Here is an 18,792-nt window from a genome sequence, read left to right as displayed (position 1 = left end):
AATGTCACACCACCACAGATTTCTATTAGAATCCAATGAGACACAGAGTCATATGCCTTGCTCAGGTAAATCAGTAGGGCATCAACAGATGGTTTTGCTTCAAAGATGCTGAGTATTGTCAAAATCTATTTTCAACAGCTTTTACCTGAATCCACACTGAGTGTTAGGAGTGTTTGTCAGTGTTCCATTGCATGTTTGTTGATACATGCAGGTTCCTATTCTTTTTGAAATGGACTGGAATGAGACTGAAATGGATGCCTCATTGGCTTGGTGAGTTACAATCATAATGAGACCCACACATTATGAATCATTTTATAATTTTTGAATGCAGTATATGGAGATTTAGTGTCAGTTCAACATGCCAACCACTGACTTTGGTGGCTTCCTTTTGTGAACTGTACAATGACTTTGGTGACTTCCTTTTGTGAACTGTACAACCAGCTAGTTGTTGCTAGACTGTAAAGTAGTCAGTAGAATGCAGATTGTCATCTACTTCCCACTGATCAGTGTCAGTGATGGTTGTGAATATATTAAAAGACTGATGGCAGAGAACACTTTGTAGCAGTGCTGGAGTGTGTGTTCTACTCATTATAAGACATACTTTGCTTTCAGCATGTGTACCACAGGGACATTATGGCAGAACCTCATGGCATATTATGTTTATTGATGATGATGATGATAATGATGATGGCTTTAGAACATTCAACAGCATGATCCTCTCTGGATATCAACATACACATGTCATGGCTTGAATAATGTTGGTTCTCACAAGCAAAATTGCTGCAATGATTCCCCACAAATACATATTAGCAGATTACTTCAGAATATCTGTCCATGGTAAAACAAATATGTAGTTCCTATATATTACAATCTATATGTATTACAATCCAATGGGGCATGTGAGTAAGAGGGGTAATTTACAACATGGTATGGATGGGATTATGAGTAGTATCTGCAGTTATAAGTGGCGAATAAGGGAACTGTGTCTTGTAATTACGCTGATGCCTAACAGTTACTGCTTGTGTAGCAGCTCTTACTAAACAGCATCCTATACAAGAAAACCAGTTGCATCTTTACTTTTGGTTACCCGTGCTTTAGGTATTTGTTCTGTGCATTGCTATGTTTAAGAAAGAGCAGCTTAATGTAGTCATAGGGTCAAGCCGCACATGTCTGCTTTCATGCCCTGCAGCTAACTTGCTGCAAATAATGACCTGTGGCTGTGATCCTGCAGTCAAATAGTCTATGAATTGGCTAGAATTGTGAGTTAAATAAAATACACAGAAATACAAAGTAACAGTTATGTGAATAATTTAATAACAAGGCATCTATTCTTACATCTGTAATTGATGAAGACAACAGAGAATTTTATTGAATAATGTTTATTCAAGAAAGGATATTTCAAATAAATGGGAAGTGGTCCTACAATATTCAGTTAAAATGCAGACAGAAAATATACTTATCAAATGCAGTAAAATTACTTTGAGACCAGTACAAGAATCCCCAAATAAATAGTCATCAAAGACTCACGAAAATGAAATCCATTTTGTGATCACAGTGCATGAAAGATTCATGAGCTCAAAATAGCTCAGAGTTCAACATGATTATTCAAAAATTAGCACATACGACACAAAGAATAGTGACTCATACACTTGTCTATTCTCAGTTCCGTAAATTGAGTGGCAGAAGTTAAGAGTCCTACTCTGGAGCACATTCAAACCTCTTGGAATAAAACTTCCTTCTGAGATTAAAATATGGTAGCGGCTGTTCACCATAGAATCAATCAACTTCACAAGCAAATACCAGTTGTTACCACAGGCAGGTCTGTCTTCTTCCAGAATTTGCCTAAAAGGGTCCAGAATCACTCCCTAGAGCTCTCCACTTGAAAAGTTCTGGTCTCCACTTGATTCTGTAGTGTTCTACTTCTGTTTAGTTTTCCACTGGCGTAAGGCCAAAAAGTGTCCAGCTGTTTTGTGCACTTAAAATTATGTTTTTGCTTTCCTGGATTTAAGCTTTCAGGTTACATCCAGTGAAACTTTTCCTAAGAAATTAATTGTGCACCATTTATTGCATTCTGAAGGTGGTGGGTCAAAGTTAAGGTAAAGAAGAGAGTATACCTGTTGTTTCTACTTTTCACGCATTATGAAGTCCATAAGGTAGGATGATAGCTATTGTTTGATGCTATTTCTTTGGTTGTATTTAATTCCATTTCGTAGTTGTTTTCATCATGGGGATTGGACATTAGGCAATGTATAACTGAATGAAAGGCAGCCAGAAAGCTTAAATCCAGGAATGCAAAAACATCATTTTATGTGCACAACATGGTTGGACACATTTTGCTCAATGGTAAAAACAGCACTCCAGCTTTGGAAAAGAGTGGAATATACAAAATTACTTGTAACTGTGGAAAATTCTATATAGGCCCATCTAGCAGTGCGATATGTACCCGCATGAAAGGACACAACACAAGTTAAAAACATAGAAAAGGGGATTCTACTTTTGCAGAACACCTGCTTAAAGATGGTCATAGTTACAAGGTGAAAAATGAAGTATTACATCACATCCATAAAGGAAGGAAGATGAACTATCTAGAAATTTTGGAAATTAGTGAACACATGCCCGTAAATCCAAGCTCAGTACTGAATGACCAGACAAGGTTCCCTTACTTGCCACTTCCAGCAGCAGAAACTACTCATAATCTCATCCATGCCATATTGTAAATTACCCCTCTTGGTAGAATATTTTATACATTATGAATGAAACACACGTAACAATGGCGTAATATTCTACAGTACTTATTACTTGTTACACAAACCAGTTTTCAGCTGTTACACCATCTTCAGTTACAAAGATAAGTACATGGTGCAGTGAAATTTGCTAGATCAAAATTTTAAACTAATGCATCTATAGAGTATCTCCATTTCCAGAGAGCAAAAATATTAATGTTGGAACTAGAAATAAAACAAGAGGGATTATTTCAGTGTAAATGTGATGCAAGATTATTTAACTATGATAAAATATGTGACATATTAACTAATGAACTGTAGACAAATTACAACAGTTGTACATAGAATAAAATAATTGAGCAATAAATGTTGGTAACATATTCCAAAGATGTGGCTGAACAAAATAATCGTGTCTCTAATAGGTCCTAAATTACAAACAGATAAGGTATAATAGTGAAACTAATCAGGTGAGTGAAGCAGCTGTGATGATACAGTTTTTTTTATCACAATGAGAGCAATTATAGTAACTGAAATACAGGAAAATGGGGCATGTGCATGCTGTGTCGGTGGTTTGCTTATTTATTATACCTAAACTCAATCTAATGAAGTCGTCTTCCCCCCAGTACTTCCAGAGTGACTATTATTATACCCTTTGACAGGCCAACTTCACCTCCGCCAAAGTTATCTATGTTAATTGGAGCCATATATTCTCCATTAATAATACTTGTGCACACTCTGCTTCTGCGCGCAAAACAATGTGAACCATCCAAATCTTCATTGCTTGAGAGTGGCTCAACCACATACAAAGTCCCACAAGGCAAATTGGTACCCATTGAAGCCCACAATACTTTTCCTGTACCTGCCAGTGTTTTAGCCTGCTGATTAATCTTTAATGAACTCATCTGCAGTTTACCTGACATTGCCTTCATGACAGGTGGACCTTGTGATGTTGCTTTGTTTGCAACTGTCCCCCCCAACTGAAACAAAGTTTTACTGAGCTCAAGTGTGTGTTGCTGAAGATCAATCCCAGCATGATGTATGTCAAGAAAATCTAGCTCGAAAACCACTGAATATCCTCTGCTCATGTATGGCAAAATTTCCATACGTTCAGTAAACTTAGTTTTCTCAATAGTAAAATCAAGTACCACCATACTTGATGAATCCACACTGTTATCAGCAAGTCCACATAAGTTATATCATGACTGCCCACATCTCCTCCTGCTTACTACATCCAGACTGAGAACAGACATATCCGCCCCCTTGTTGACAAGAAACTTGTTCCACGCTGCTCACTAACCCCACTAAGCAGCATTCCATCTGTGTACTAACTTGTGCAGTGTTACAGTCTATAGGGACTTCTTTCTGACAGTTGAAGCATTCCCATTTGAGCTTAATGGCTGCTTCTGCTGATGATGTTTCCCATTTTTTTGTGTTCTGACAATCCAATGCTCGGTGGCCCACACTTTCCCACATGAGTAATGCTCTGGTTGCCGACACTGTTTCCATATAAGGCCCTTACATCCACACATGTAACATTTGACCTCCAAAGAAAATACACAGATATCTGCCTGTTGCTTTGTGGCAAAATCTCTCTCTTTCAACTGCACTGCAATTCTAAGAGCTGCTATTAAATCATTAGAAATCTCAAATTTCTGCAGATATTCCATGCAAGAAAATGTCTGACAATCTGTTGTCTGCATCAAGTAATAACAACTTACTGGCCTCAACATTCTAGGTAGGCAAAAGCATCTGCACATTGACTTTGTGAATCCTGTCTGAAAAGACTCCCACTGACTCAGTACATTTGAAAGAAAGTGTTGAGCTTCTTGTGAAAAAACCATGTGCTGCTTCGTAATGCTGGCATGGTCCAGCAACCAAATGATGGGATGACTGGGCTTTACTGATGGTCACATGATATAACACAGACATTTTGGCTTCCCCTGTTAAACACAAGTTAGTCACACAAAGGGTTACTTTGTCTGACCAACTGTTCATTGCAGCAGCAGCTGTAACATCAGTAATGAATACTGAGAAGTTTTTGTTGTTAGCTGGCTCAAAAGAAGATATACTGAAGTTAAAATCTTCTGGGTTATTAGGCCACATCATATTTCCTCTAAAATAATCAATGTTTCGACCCCTCTGCTGGGATCATCCCCAGGATCCTCCAGTGTCCACTACTGTTAGAACAGATCCCAGCAGAGAGGTCGAAACATCAATTATTTTAGAGGAAGTACGACACGGCCTAATTACCCAGAAGATTTTAACTTCAGTGACAATGGCCATGAGAACCTGCAGACTTACATAAGATATCCCGAACTCTGTCTTATTTTTCCCACACACAGACTGTGATTGAAACTGAATGGCTTCTAAAGCCTCAAATCTACTAAGGAGTTCCTCATGGTCCTGTTTTTGTCGAGAGTTTTTGCCTGTTAACACCTGCACTTGCTCTGTTAAAGCATCAAAAGACTCCTTAATAGTAGTAGCACATGTTTCTACTGTAATTAATACCAAGAAGCACAAATAACCAACTAATGCATCCCAAATACACATCAATTTTTTGGTTTATCATCAGCCATTTATATTCCAAACAGTTGTGAGCTAAATGACCTACACATAAAACATGTGGGTGGTATGGCCTTAGTGTAAGGCAACTCGTGCCCTGCAAGACTGTAAAAGTGAAACCGTACTGGTACTATATTATCGGGTCTATCATTAACCTTAAATCATGGTAATGAAATGAAATGTCGTGTGGCTAGGGCCTCCCGTCATGTAGACCGTTTAAGTCCACAGGTTCATGTGTCTTCACAAATATAACCTCAAACATAATCTGTCTAATACTTACACAAATTAAATCTAACAGCTGAGAACAGACACAGAATCGAACATAAGCAAGGTGAAACTTGTCACATGACACCATGCAACAGTGTGCTGAGCTTGTACTGCTGAAATGGAGATATGCTAAGTACCACTGTCCATATGTAATTACCAGCATACACAATATTTACTATTCAACACCAAACTGCAGTGTTTGGATGCTGAAAGTTATCCAAAAATCACTTTTCCTGCCAAACTGTAGCACTTGGATGTTGGACACACTCTTCTCAACACAACATGTCATGGCAGAAAGTGTAACGACCAGTTACTGACACCAACTGTAGTCACCCAGCCTATGCAGGGTCACTGTGCATCAGGGTGGGTGAGAGAACTGGTGCAGGAATGGGTTGATTTACACCAGGGTGTGCAGTGAAATGCTGGTAGTATTAACAGGTGTTTGTTTCCAGCAGCAATGTACAGTTCAATGGCTGTCCTCTAGACTGCCCAGTGAACATGGAAGGGCAGTTGGTTGTCAAAAGCAGTGACACCGACAATACCCATGACATTCAAATAACTTACCAGTTTGCTGCCAGATGACGTCATCGACCATCGCCGATATTTCGACAGGAGCACACCCTGCGATTCTCAAGGCACAAATGCAAGGAGGGAGCAAAGTGCAAGGGAATTTAATACCTCGGTTCACAGAGGAGAAACGAGGATGATACCACACACAGAAAAAGTGTCAACACAAAGATAACCAACATCAGAAATATCGACAGTGACTATTAATCAACAGGAGAGGTTGCACTAATTTTGTCCCTCTGTTTTTTGATGAGAGACAGAGCCGGATTCCAAGCAGCATTTAAACAAAATCCACCATCTCTCTTTATAGGTTGCTTGATAGTTTGATTTCAACAGCTTCCTTAATAACACTATTCCAATAGCTGGATGTGCAAGCCAGACTCTCTGCGTTGTTGTATTCCATAAGATGACTGGTGTCAAGGCAATGTTCTGCAATAGCGGATTTGCTCGGCTGTTGTAAGCGTGTGTGATGCTTACGTTCAATACACCAGTCTTCCACAGTCCTGATTGTCTGACCAATATATGACATGCCACAACTGCAAGGAATAAGATAGACACCAGCCTTACGCAAACCAAGGTCATCTTTTACGGACGCCAACAGGGCCTTAATCTTAGAAGGTGGTCAAAAAACACATTTCACATCATATTTCTGCAAAATATGGCCAATCCTGTTGGAAATGTTTCCTGCGTAAGGCAAAAAGGCCGTAGACTTAGGTGCCACTTCGTTGCTATCGTCACTCACCCGTTGTTCAGAAGGCTGATAAAGCAACACACGTTTGATCTGCCTCCCACTATAACCATTCTGACGAAAGGTGACTTCAAGATGTGATAGCTCAGCTGCCAAACTTTCAGGGTCTGAGATAATGTGGGCCCTGTGAACCAAGGTATGAAGTACTCCTTCACACTGAGCTGGATGGTGACAACTATCAGCTCGCAGATACAAGTCAGTGTGAGTAGGCTTCCTATAAACAGAATGTCCCAACGTACCATCAGTTTTCCTTCTGACCAACACATCAAGGAAGGGAAGGCATCCATTCTTTCCCACCTCCATAGTAAACTGAATATTCGGGTGAATTGAATTAAGGTGTTCCAAAAACCGGTTTAAATTCTCACTACCATGAGGCCAAACAACAAAAGTATCATCTACATATCTGAAAAAACACACAGGTTTCAAGGTTGATGACTCCAATGCACATTCCTCAAAGTCCTTCATAAACAAATTGGTCACAATAGGTGACAACGGGCTTCCCATTGAAACTCCATCAGTCTGTTTGTAGTACTGGTCATTGAATAAAAAGTAAGTGGAAGTCAGCACATGTTGAAACAAATTTGTTAACGCGACACCAAACTTAACCTCAATTAGCTGCAATGAATCAGAGAGAGAATCAATCAAGCCTTTTATCAAAAAGAAGGCACAAAAAATGGGACTTTACAACAACTTCCAAGCACTGGATACCAAAGTAGAGTTTGAGGACGGGGTGGACATGGTGTGGTGACAGAAACACGACCCGCGTTTTTGCAGGAGAGAAGGAAATCTAGGGAAAGTGTCCACACAAAAGCCCATCAGATTGCACCTTGGAGCAGACTTTCAGCCAAGGTGCCGAATGGAAGCTATTCCAAATGTGAAAGTTGTCAACATATAACACAGGGATGACCCAAAGCCTCAACAGATGTCACTTTCTCATTAGTGGCAATGGGGAAGAATTTGGCACTCAGGACAGAACCTTATGGGGTACTGTTCTCTTGGACCTGTTGGGAGCTGAGTAAAGTACCAACTCAAACCTGGAACAACTAGTGTGTAAAAACTAATAAATAAAAATTGGTAGGGATCCTCAAAAGCCCCTGTCATGGAGGGTAAGTAAAATGTAATGGCATCAAGCAGTGTTGTATGCCCTATGTAGATAAAAAAGACTGGAGCAAGGTGTTGTGTCATTTAGAAAAAGCCTACCAGTCTGCTATTTCCAATCAGAACAGGTCATTGATTGTGGAGCATCCCTCCAGGAAACAACAGTGATAGGGAGACAAAATGACAAGACTTGAGAACCCAGTATAATTTGCAGGCAACAATCCTTTCAAGCAGTTTTGAGAGCATGTTGGCGAGGTAAATCAGTCGCTAGCTGTTGAGAGAAATTAGGTTTTTTTGGGCTATGGTCTGGGACAATGATACTATCTAACCATTGCGAAGGGAAGACACCTTCAAACCAAATGTGGTTGACGACCTTGATAGATGTAGCCTTTGAGTAACATTCAGATGTTGAATTATCTGATTATGAATTGAATCACAACCTGGGGCTGTATCATGAGATGAGGCAGGAGCCTGAAGTAGTCAGTGAAAGATTCATTATTTGATTCGATTCGACAGAGGGTGAAACATAGGACTTCCTCAACTTGTTGTTTGTGCAGTATAAAGGCAGCTGGATAAGAAGAGGATGTCGATGCTGTCAGAAAGTGGGTCAAAAGGTGCTCAAGCTAGGTCTGATGCATAGGTACAAAGATCGCCTGGACAAGATGCGGAACAGTTGTTGATCTTTATCAGTCCAGAAGACTATGGAGCTTGGCCCATGCCTGGGACAAAGAGGCGTACATACCCAGGGAGAAGACATAGCATTCCCAGCATTCTTTCTTATTGTGTTTAATTAGATATTGAGCCTTAGCACAAAGGTGCTAAAAAGTGGTATGGTTTGTCTGTGAAAGGTGTCACTTGAAATACTGCAGTGCTCTTGAGTGATCCTGAACAGCTATTGCAATGTCTTTGGTCTTCCTTGGCACAAGCTGACGGCGGTGGGAAGCTGTAGGAGGAGGAATAGAAGTTCTGGCAGCATGGGTGATCAGGTTGAGCTTTGATACGCTGCTGCAATCGATGGTCTACTTATGGCTGAGCAGAGGATCACTCAGCCATAGTTCACAGCCAATGATCAAGGGGAGGGTATCACCTTAGATAGGTGACCCATATATTACGTTTCTTAGGCATAACTTGATGTGAACATCATGTCTGTTGAAAAATCTTATTTGTCTGTATCAAGTGATACTTTAATATCTAGAGACAGTTGTAAATACTCACAACATTCCTGTGGAAATGGGTTGTATGAAGTTAAGTATATCTTCATACCTACATTGTAAAAAAAGTGAACTAATACTTTATCTGTTATAGTTCTGCTCAATCTCCTACTGAAGCAAACTGATGAACCCACTGTTGTGCTGGTGAGTGTAATTTCGTATGGTACAACACATACAACTGCCAATTGCCACTTTGAGGCAACCATGTAGTAATGAGTCATAGATCGTCATGTAGTGACCAATGCAGTGGAGTCATGAGACTGGGGGAAGAATCATTAGATCAAAATCTGAAGTGGATATGAGTCCCATCATTGAGGGGACACAGATCATGACTGGTAAGAAGGTGGTCAAGTAGAAGGCTCCAACCAGACAAAGTGGAATTCCCCCACAGGTGGTGGTGCACAATTTGAAATCACCAAGTAGGAGAAAAGGCAGCAAAGCTGTTGGATTAAGATGATCAACTTAAGGGGAGTAAGTAGCCTGCCTGGAGATGTATAAACATTGCAAATGGTGATCACACTTGCTTCCAACATGGTGTAAAGGATGATCCATTCATTCACCACATCTATGTGAACCAAAGTACTGACCTCTCCAGATGCCCTCTTGGGGTAAGCACAGTTCTGACAGAATGCACAGTGACCACAGACTGCTTGGTAATGGTTGTCAGTGAAGTGTGTTTCTTGTAGAGAAATACAAATTGCAGAAGAGGGGGAATAAGATGTTGTAGTTCTGGCCTGTGATGATAATATCCATTACAGTTCCACCAAATGACTTTGTTATGGGTGTCCACATTAGGTGAGAAGGGGTCAGGAGGAGTGGTCACACCCCAGGATCACTGCCCATCACCAATGGCAGTGGGACCACACCAGTGAGCATTGGTTAAGAATACGATGCCATGGGGGGATCTTGGCACCTCTTGGGTCACCAGAGTAGCCTTGTCCTGATTCTCCTCCTCCTCCTCCTCCTCTTCTGCAGCCTTTGGTGGCTAGGATTTTTGTGAGGGCCTGTCCACGACAAGCACAGTGACAGATGAAGAGCGAGCACACCTGGGACCCACAGCTCGTGTTTCCTTCGGCCACTGGTTGGTGGCGGGCCTCTCAGTGTACAACAAGTGTATTTTCCTGTATTTTCTTCTGTTTCTTGTTGACTGGGCGAAAAGGTGAATGTGGAGGATGGTGCTCTGAGCAATTGATACAAAGGCAAAGCTGGCCGAAGTGGCCGTGCGGTTAAAGGCGCTGCAGTCTGGAACCGCAAGACCGCTACGGTCGCAGGTTCGAATCCTGCCTCGGGCATGGATGTTTGTGATGTCCTTAGGTTAGTTAGGTTTAACTAGTTCTAAGTTCTAGGGGACTAATGACCGCAGCAGTTGAGTCCCATAGTGCTCAGAGCCATTTGAACCATTTTTTTGATACAAAGGCAAATGTTTGCAGGGACTACCTTTGTTGACTGATCATCTACAGTTACCACATTTTAGGTTTGCAATGCAGTGGGATGTATCTTTAATGCACTCCACAAAACAGAATGGCTTTATTACAATAAAAGTATGCTCATCAGTTTGAGTACCTACTAACAATAAGTACTGGATAAATTATTTCATCCCTAGACATCTGACTTGTTCTTCTTTGCATGGGGTAGATATGGTAGGGAAAGCGGTATGGTTGTAACTTTCCACAAGTTTTGATTCCTGCCTGAAGGGATGGCCATCAGTACAGCCATTGTTCTGGTGTAATTTAATACATTTCCCATGTGAAAAGTCTGCCTTGATGCCATCTACCCTGATCAAGGGCTCTCTCCATGGGTGCCACCCAGCACAGCATGGACAATGTAGCATGATGGCCATTGCTGGGAGTCCTGATGCTCCAGGAAAACAGGCATCCAATCCTTGGCATGCATGACGAGCTAGCAGCACAGGCACCAACAATGGGATGCCTGTTTTTTCAGGGGGTTGACCAAAAGGGTACATAACGACCCCACTGCATGGCATTGGTTTTAAAGCGCAAATAAGAGGTGTACTGCATGCAAATGATCTTTAGGCACTATTAAAAGTGTTCTTCTCCAGTCAGTCCACACTACAGAAAAAACTTCCAGAAAGAATAGTCAAAGAAAGGAAGGCTGAACCTAAGGAGTAGCCAGGTTTATATCAAAGTGCCACCATGAGAAAAAGAAAGCAAGAAAAGGAAGGATAGTCAGAGATGAAATATTGCAGCACAGGACATTGTGTGGCATTGGAAATAAATGATCTGACTTTGAAAGGTATGGATTCAGGTGCAGTGAGTTCTGCTACTTGGGTACATATCTTTTCAAGCTCATGACACACTTTGTTCATTAACATCTGACTTCTGCTGCATCTTTTCAGTATCAGTGTCTATAATATCACTGTAACTTATAACTCAAATGCTGTAATTGAACAAAGTGTCAAATTCTGTATTTAGAATGTATATCCCAAGACACTTGGCACCCCAAAGCCCATTACTTGATTAGCTCAGCTACAACTAAGAACGTGCCATTCCACATTTTCTTTAATGATATCAGTGTCTCTGCAATATATTCAACAACCTTGCTACCCTGCAGACTGTTAACAAAGGTCAGAGCATACGGAAAAGGTTCTCGGATATGCTATGGACTCAGAGATTTCTTAACTACTCAGTACATTATCCTTGGCAGTGAGTGTTCATCAGGGACAAAGGTATCAATAGGAAAGTGTGACAGGGGCACTTTAGTGTTCTTTAAACATAAATAATCTGATGACTACGATGAGCAGTAATCTGCAACTATTTGCTTATGACAAGTATTTGGGAAAGTAAGATTTTTGAATAGAAGAATACAAGATAGCTCAGGCACAATTTATATTTGGTTTAATGAATGGGAACTTGTCCTAAATGTAGGAAAATGTAAATTAATGAAGATGAGTTGGAAAAAAATTCTGTAATGTTTGAATACAGTATTAATGGTGTTTCCCTTGACACAGTCATGTTGTTTAAATATCCAGCTGTGATGTAGCAAAGTGATATGAAATGGAATGAACATGCAAGAACGGTAGTAGGGAAGGCGGATGGTCAACTTCAGTTTATTGGGAGAATTTTGGAAAAGTGTAGCTCATCTATGAAGGAGACCATGTATAGAACACTAGTGCAAACCATTCTCGAGTACTGCTTGAATGTTTGGGATCCTCACCAAATTGTACTAAAGGATGACATTGATGTAATTCAGAAGCATGCTGCTAGGTTTGCAACCACTAGCTTTGATCAACAAGCAAGTATTGCAGAGATGCTCTATGAATTCACATGGGAATCCCTGCAGGAAAGAAGACATTCTTTTCATGAGAAATTACTGAGAAAATTTAGAGAACCAACATTTGCAAATGACTGCAAAATGGTTTTTGTGTAAGGATCCCAAAGACAAAAGAAATTAAGGCTTATGTTGAAGATACAGACAGTTATTTTTTCCTCCTTCCATTTGTGAATGGATCAGGAAAGGAAATGAATAGTAATGGTACAAGGTAACCTTCACCATGCACCACAGAGTGGCTTGTGGAGTATGTATACAGATGTAGATGTGATAGTATATCAAGGGTATTATTGTCTTTTTTAATGAGACAGCAAAAGTTACTACAAAACTGTTGAGGCTTTCAAGTTCACTTCTTGTTGGAATTTGTTTTGGGATCTTTGGCAGATGTTCGTTTAATGATTTCTCTGACAGTGCCAGCCAATCAAGCAGACAAAAGTCAATGTTTCACACTCCATTGCTGGTTGCAGATTGTTTTTATCTATTAATTCATACCAAGCATTGTGAAAATGTCAGGTTTCAGAGAACAGTATTAGCATTCTATCTATTGGAAAACTTGAAATGTGTTTAAAATGAACATTAGTGTTAACCTGATTTTACATATTCAAGTGTTTTGCCCAAAAATATGCAAAGTACATAAATAGTCCCAACTCAGAGAATGCAAAGCACACAGAATTGAGTTTTTCCATCAATTTATTCATGTGATTGTGCCACCTCAGTTTATTATCCACCTGGATGCATAGAAATTCCTACACAGAGTTTGATTTAATGTGTCCATTGATGTGTGTTTCTTGTACCAGTAAGGTACTGTAGCCAATTTTCATTTATATGGGATTTCATAGTGTATTACAGCCAAAAATCTATTATGATAGTAAAATCTAGATAAGAAAAACCAAGGGTGAAATTAGAATTCCAGTGGATGTATGAGACTATACTGTGTATAAAAGATCCAACCTAAGAAGAACTTAAGGTGTTCCCATGAGCAATAAAAATGGCAATGTAAGCTATGGTGGCATGAACAGGCCTCATGAAGGAAGACAGCCATTTGCAAAAGATAACTTTAAATATTAATAAAACATATGACAATGATTATTGGCCATAATAGGTGAGATTGTGTAACATGTTATGGAGATAATGCTTGTGATAATATGCTTCCTGATAACACAGCACCAAAACTCACACATGTACCTCTTCTAATGCATATGTCTGTCTTCACTGTAAGATTTTTCTTTTCCTATTTCACGAGCAAATTTTAGAACATGTACTTTATTGTCATCTTAATGCATTGTGAAATCAGTATAATAATTAATATAATTGATTAAAATGAAGTAGATGAAAATAATAATGTAAAGGGGAATACAAAAATATTTATAGAATTATGTGATATGAATTAAATGGATATTACACAAAGATAAAGTGAGATGTACCAAACTTTGACAATCAGATGATGCACTAATGAAAATCCAACTGATGCTCCTTCCCATTTTCTCCCTGTTGATGGTGAAGTGCCTAAGCTCTTTGCTGCATGTTGTTCTAAAATAAGTGAAACATTTATGGTAGCAACTTTTCATCAAAGTATAAAGTGTGAGCTAAAATATGCAGACCAGATGCTACTCAGAGCATCAGCTTTACAGATCACTGTAGCCTGTTTTGCTTTCTTTTGTGAACACTAGATCCTGCTCTTTTATCAAGTATGTTGTTTCTTAACATATATGCAGTCTTTTATTAATTCTGGGAAGAACAGTAATTCATTATGAAATAAATGAACTGCAGAGTGCCATTGGCTGAGTCACCAAATACAAGGAAAAACACACAAAAATATGTAAACAAATGACTGCTTTTAAATGTAGGTAATTAATACTTCCTTTAGTGTACCTGGTTTAAGATTGCAGGACCCAAGGCCAGTGAATTCAGGGAACATTTTACAGTCTAATGCATCTTGCAAAAAACTGGGTAGCCTCCCACCACAGCCAGCCCAGAAATCCTGGCAGAAATTCCGGCATGGCAAAATCATCTTGTCCTCTTCATATGCAAGATTTCTAACTACACATGCTGGCTGCAAAACTTGGCACACGAAGTCATAAGCTAAGCGATGACATTCAGCATCTATAAGTTCTCTGAAACAAATGAATTTACAAGAGAAAATGTTGTATGCTTATGTTTATTCTGTGGTTTTAAAGAATACAATAAGTGAAATAAGAGTTTCTATGCTGAGTGGTGTTGGACAGTAGAGCTTCATAAGCTTTGATCTCCTCAGATGCCACCTAAAAAAGACAGAAAGACTGCACCATCTGAAATTAATCAAGCTTCTGCTAAAAATGAAGAAAAAGTGCCTGCAGCACCAGCATTTCTCCTGAGCTTTACAGACGAATTTACAAATTTCTGCATTGAAGAAAAATCACCTATAATACCAGATATCATAATAGGAAATAACATAAGAAGCAGTAAACAAGAAATGCCGGAACAAACTGATGTGGAGATGGATGAAAAATTACCCCAAAGTTGTAAAGACATCAATCCTATTATGAAACTTATTTGTGAGAATACAGGCAAACAGGATACAGTAAAACAAATCCTGCTTGAAAATTTTGGGATGCACTTAAATTTGCTAAAAGCTATAGGCTGCTGCTTGCAAATACATACTGATTTATCTATTTTAATGATTGTGAATTGCAAGCTAACTGCTGACATGATCAAACTCATTGCACAGATTTTGGAAGAAACCAAAACTATTAAGGAGCTTGTTCTGGATTTAAATCCTATACCTCAACAAGCTTATCATGTGTTGTTACAGGCTGACAATAGCTTACAGATTTTATCATTAAGACAGTGTAGTATCAATGACAATGGTATACAGCTTCTTGCAAATGAACTTGGCTATCGAGATCCCCCAAGAATAGACACACTTGAAGTTTTAAATCTCACTGCAAATCACATAACATCAAAAGGAATCCAATTTCTTGCAAATGCTTTGCGAACTAACAGAACTTTGATATCTTTATCTCTTGCAGGAAATAAAATTGATGACAATGGAGCAATATACATAGCAGACATACTGAAAGAATTCCCACTGACACATGAAGAGGTTGTTCTTAGGCGACAAAGGAATTTTCGATATTTAATGGAGAAAAAAGTCACAGAAGAATCCAAATCAAAGCTTTTACAAGGACGTGATTCATCTCAAGAAAACTCAAAGGCTTTACTAGAACGCAAAAAGAGGGAAAAGCAACAAAGTAGCTTTTTCATACAAAAAAGACTTCACTCCCAAGTATCAAAGAGCAGTTCTGCTGCAATTAGCAGCTCTCATTTGAAGCTAAAAGAGGTAACAGCTTCTTCAGAAGAAGCCTCCTCCTCTCAGTACTCTCAGTCTGAAAGTCCAATGAATTTTGAAGATTGTCATCCATTCATTCAAGAAGTGAAACCCAGATGTCTTGCACTCTGGTGTACAGGCAATTTACATCTTAATCACCTGAACCTGGCATATAATCTGATTACTTCTGTTGGTGTATCTGCCTTTTTGAAAGCTATCAGATATCAAGAAAGCACAACAAATCCAGAACAGAAGGGGTTGTTGCACATATCTCTGCATGGGAACCCTATTCCAGACAACTGCTTTGAGTACCCCGATCTAATAAGAATGATAAACTCACGCTTTTCTCACTTTCACTCTGACACCAGTCAGGACAATTCTGCATCTTATGTCTCAATTAAACAGAACTTGTAAGTTAAAAGTCTTCTCATCAACATGTTGTTATTCACTTTCTTAAACATGTGTGAAATGATTATTATAGATGTTTCACAATATTGGATTAATAAATATGCATAACGTCAAACAAGTAAGAGGAATTATTTTTTCAAAAAGGAAATAAAGGAATGTGAGCAATTCATGAATATTGATTTCTGCCTGCATTTCTTATTAATGGGCAAAGTGCACCCAGACTGTGCATTAATATACAAGTTTTACTCATTGTTATAGTCTGTTCTAGTTTATGTTCTTTTTGCACATATTCTGTATGAACTCAAATTTCTATAAATTATTCTAAGGGAAATGTATTCCTGATTCTTTAAATTTAAAAAGTAATGGTCAGTGTGTTGGGCACACCGACTTAACCGTGTTGAGGGAAAATTATATTGATATGAGTGGTGTATTTTTGTAAAAGAGTGTGTTTAGTTGATGCAGCAGTATAACCTAAACATACTCTTTTATGAAAGTATCTGTTAAGATATATACGGTATCTTAAAAAACTATAGAGTTGGAGTGACTTAATTGATTTGATGAATAGCTCCTGAAGAACAGAAACCAAGTTTTCTTGAAGAAAATTTGATCATCTTCAATTATTGTGTTTTTCTTATTACTTGAGATTTAAATCATACAGCAAACAGACAATGAGGATTCCCCATTTTGCAACTTACAAATGTGTTAACAATAACATTGGAAAATCCAGGATTGTCAACAATAACATATCTATTTCAAAGTAGCAACTGCACTTTAAGCATATTTGTCTGTTTATTAGCAATAACATTTTTCCGTTTACAAGTAAGTGTGTGTGTGTGTGTGTGTGTGTGTGTGTGTGTGTGTGTGTGTGTGAGAGAGAGAGAGAGAGAGAGAGAGAGAGAGAGAGAGAGAGAGAACTCTTGAACTCTTACTATAATGAAAAGAGCAAAGTAACATTAATGCCAATTAAAATCAAATATGAGTAGAGAACACTGTCTATTTACCAAGTTGCAGCATATAAATGCATAAAAATTATGGAAGCAGTAAAGGTACATATAGCTGAGAAGATGAATCATACAGCATACAGTATGCCAGGTGAACAAGACTGAGAATATTACCTGGTTTTTGGACGAATCCTTGTTTAGAGCTAACAGTTTCTAAATATATACGCATTTTATGCTGGCACTTCTGTTTGACTGGGTAAATATTGTTGGACAGTGCTATATATTCTATTTTCTGCTATTTCTGAGCTCAGCAGTGTTTTTAGTCTCAGCTATGTGCCTATCCAGTACAGTATTAACAGAAACTAAATGTGATGCAGGCAGGGGTGCCAACTTATAAAAAATATTGGGGGGGGGGGGGGCATACTGGGGGGTCTTGCCCCAGGAAATTTTCTAAAGTTTAGATGAAAAATAAGGAGTTTTAAAGTTTTTTACGCATTTTAGAGTCATATGATCAACATTAGAACCCCGAAAACTGGTCTCTTGATTACTCGACACTCCAGGAAACTTGACGAGCTTGACCCATTTTTTGGCTTTGAAAAAAGAAACAAACCATAAACTTGCATGGTATTTTCGTAAAAAGCTAATTTAATTTACAGTAATTATCATGCTTATAAACTATTACAGAGCAGTGAATATGTATCTCTGAAAAGACTGAAATTATATTTAAATATATCCTAAATTATCGTTAAAAGAATAAAATGTAAAATATTGCTGTCACACAGTAATAGAACTTTGTTTAATAAGTGAAATAGCTAATTTAAGCTCACTTGAATAAGGCTCAGGGTTCATTAAATAAAAACAACATCTCAAAGTTAATGCTTTAATACAGTTAATAAAGTTAATACAGTATGCCTAATACTTCCACTTAAAAAGTATGTAAATAGCAGGCTTTAATTGGGTCTTATACCCTAAAAATATTTAAGTATTTGAAGGTAACTAATATAGTGCTAGAGTAATATACTAATACAGTATTAAACTAGTACTAATATTTCAAAACTGAAAATTTAACATTATGTATGTATTTAATTCTCTATTTTATGATGATTTTTAATACTGCTCTAAATGGCATTATTAGGGCTAGAGTGTCTTTAGAAAGGTGCAAATGTCAACCGTCTGAATGGATTACTGAATATGAAGCTGTTGATGACTGGTTGGATATCCAATTCATCCAAAACATCTTGGTGGGCATGGAGAACAGCCAAGTTGTTCAATTGCTTCTGTCCCATAGTGGATCAGAGATATGACTTCAGACATCTAAGGGCGCTAAATGACCATTCTGCTGTTGCTGTCGTGATTGGAACTACTTGGAGAAGCTTAATGCACTTCACTACTTCACATAACATGTCTACAACTGCAGGCTCTTGTGTAATGTACTTTCTTACATCACGCTTGTTTTTTAAGACCAGTTGTTTTTTATTAGTGATATCGGCTAACATATACAAGTGTAAGCTCTGTCTCTCAATGTCAAGGTCATATTTGAAACAACTCAGTTGATTTTTCCAAATTTTTTTCACCTCTGTTTACTACAAACAAGCATTCTTGTTCAACTGCAATGACCTGTGTGAGTCCAGTTGAAGCAAACCGCTTAGTAATGCAAGACTGCACCATTTCA

At 38.5% G+C, this 18,792-nt stretch overlaps 1 protein-coding gene across 1 annotated transcript in view; it reads right to left on the bottom strand.

Moving 5' to 3' along the window:
* LOC126198352 (atrial natriuretic peptide-converting enzyme-like) overlaps positions 1-18,792 on the bottom strand; it is a 280,495-nt gene that overhangs the window by 26,169 nt on the left and 235,534 nt on the right. Inside the window, exon 6 of the mRNA XM_049934714.1 lies at positions 14,337-14,578. Within this exon, the coding sequence (XP_049790671.1) occupies positions 14,337-14,578 (242 nt within the window). The remainder of the gene's footprint in view (positions 1-14,336; positions 14,579-18,792) is intronic.

Source organism: Schistocerca nitens, chromosome 1 (assembly GCF_023898315.1).
Source record: "Schistocerca nitens isolate TAMUIC-IGC-003100 chromosome 1, iqSchNite1.1, whole genome shotgun sequence".
NCBI lineage: Eukaryota > Metazoa > Arthropoda > Insecta > Orthoptera > Acrididae > Schistocerca > Schistocerca nitens.
Note: the sequence above shows the minus strand (reverse complement) of the source record. Positions and strands in the feature narration are given on the sequence as shown.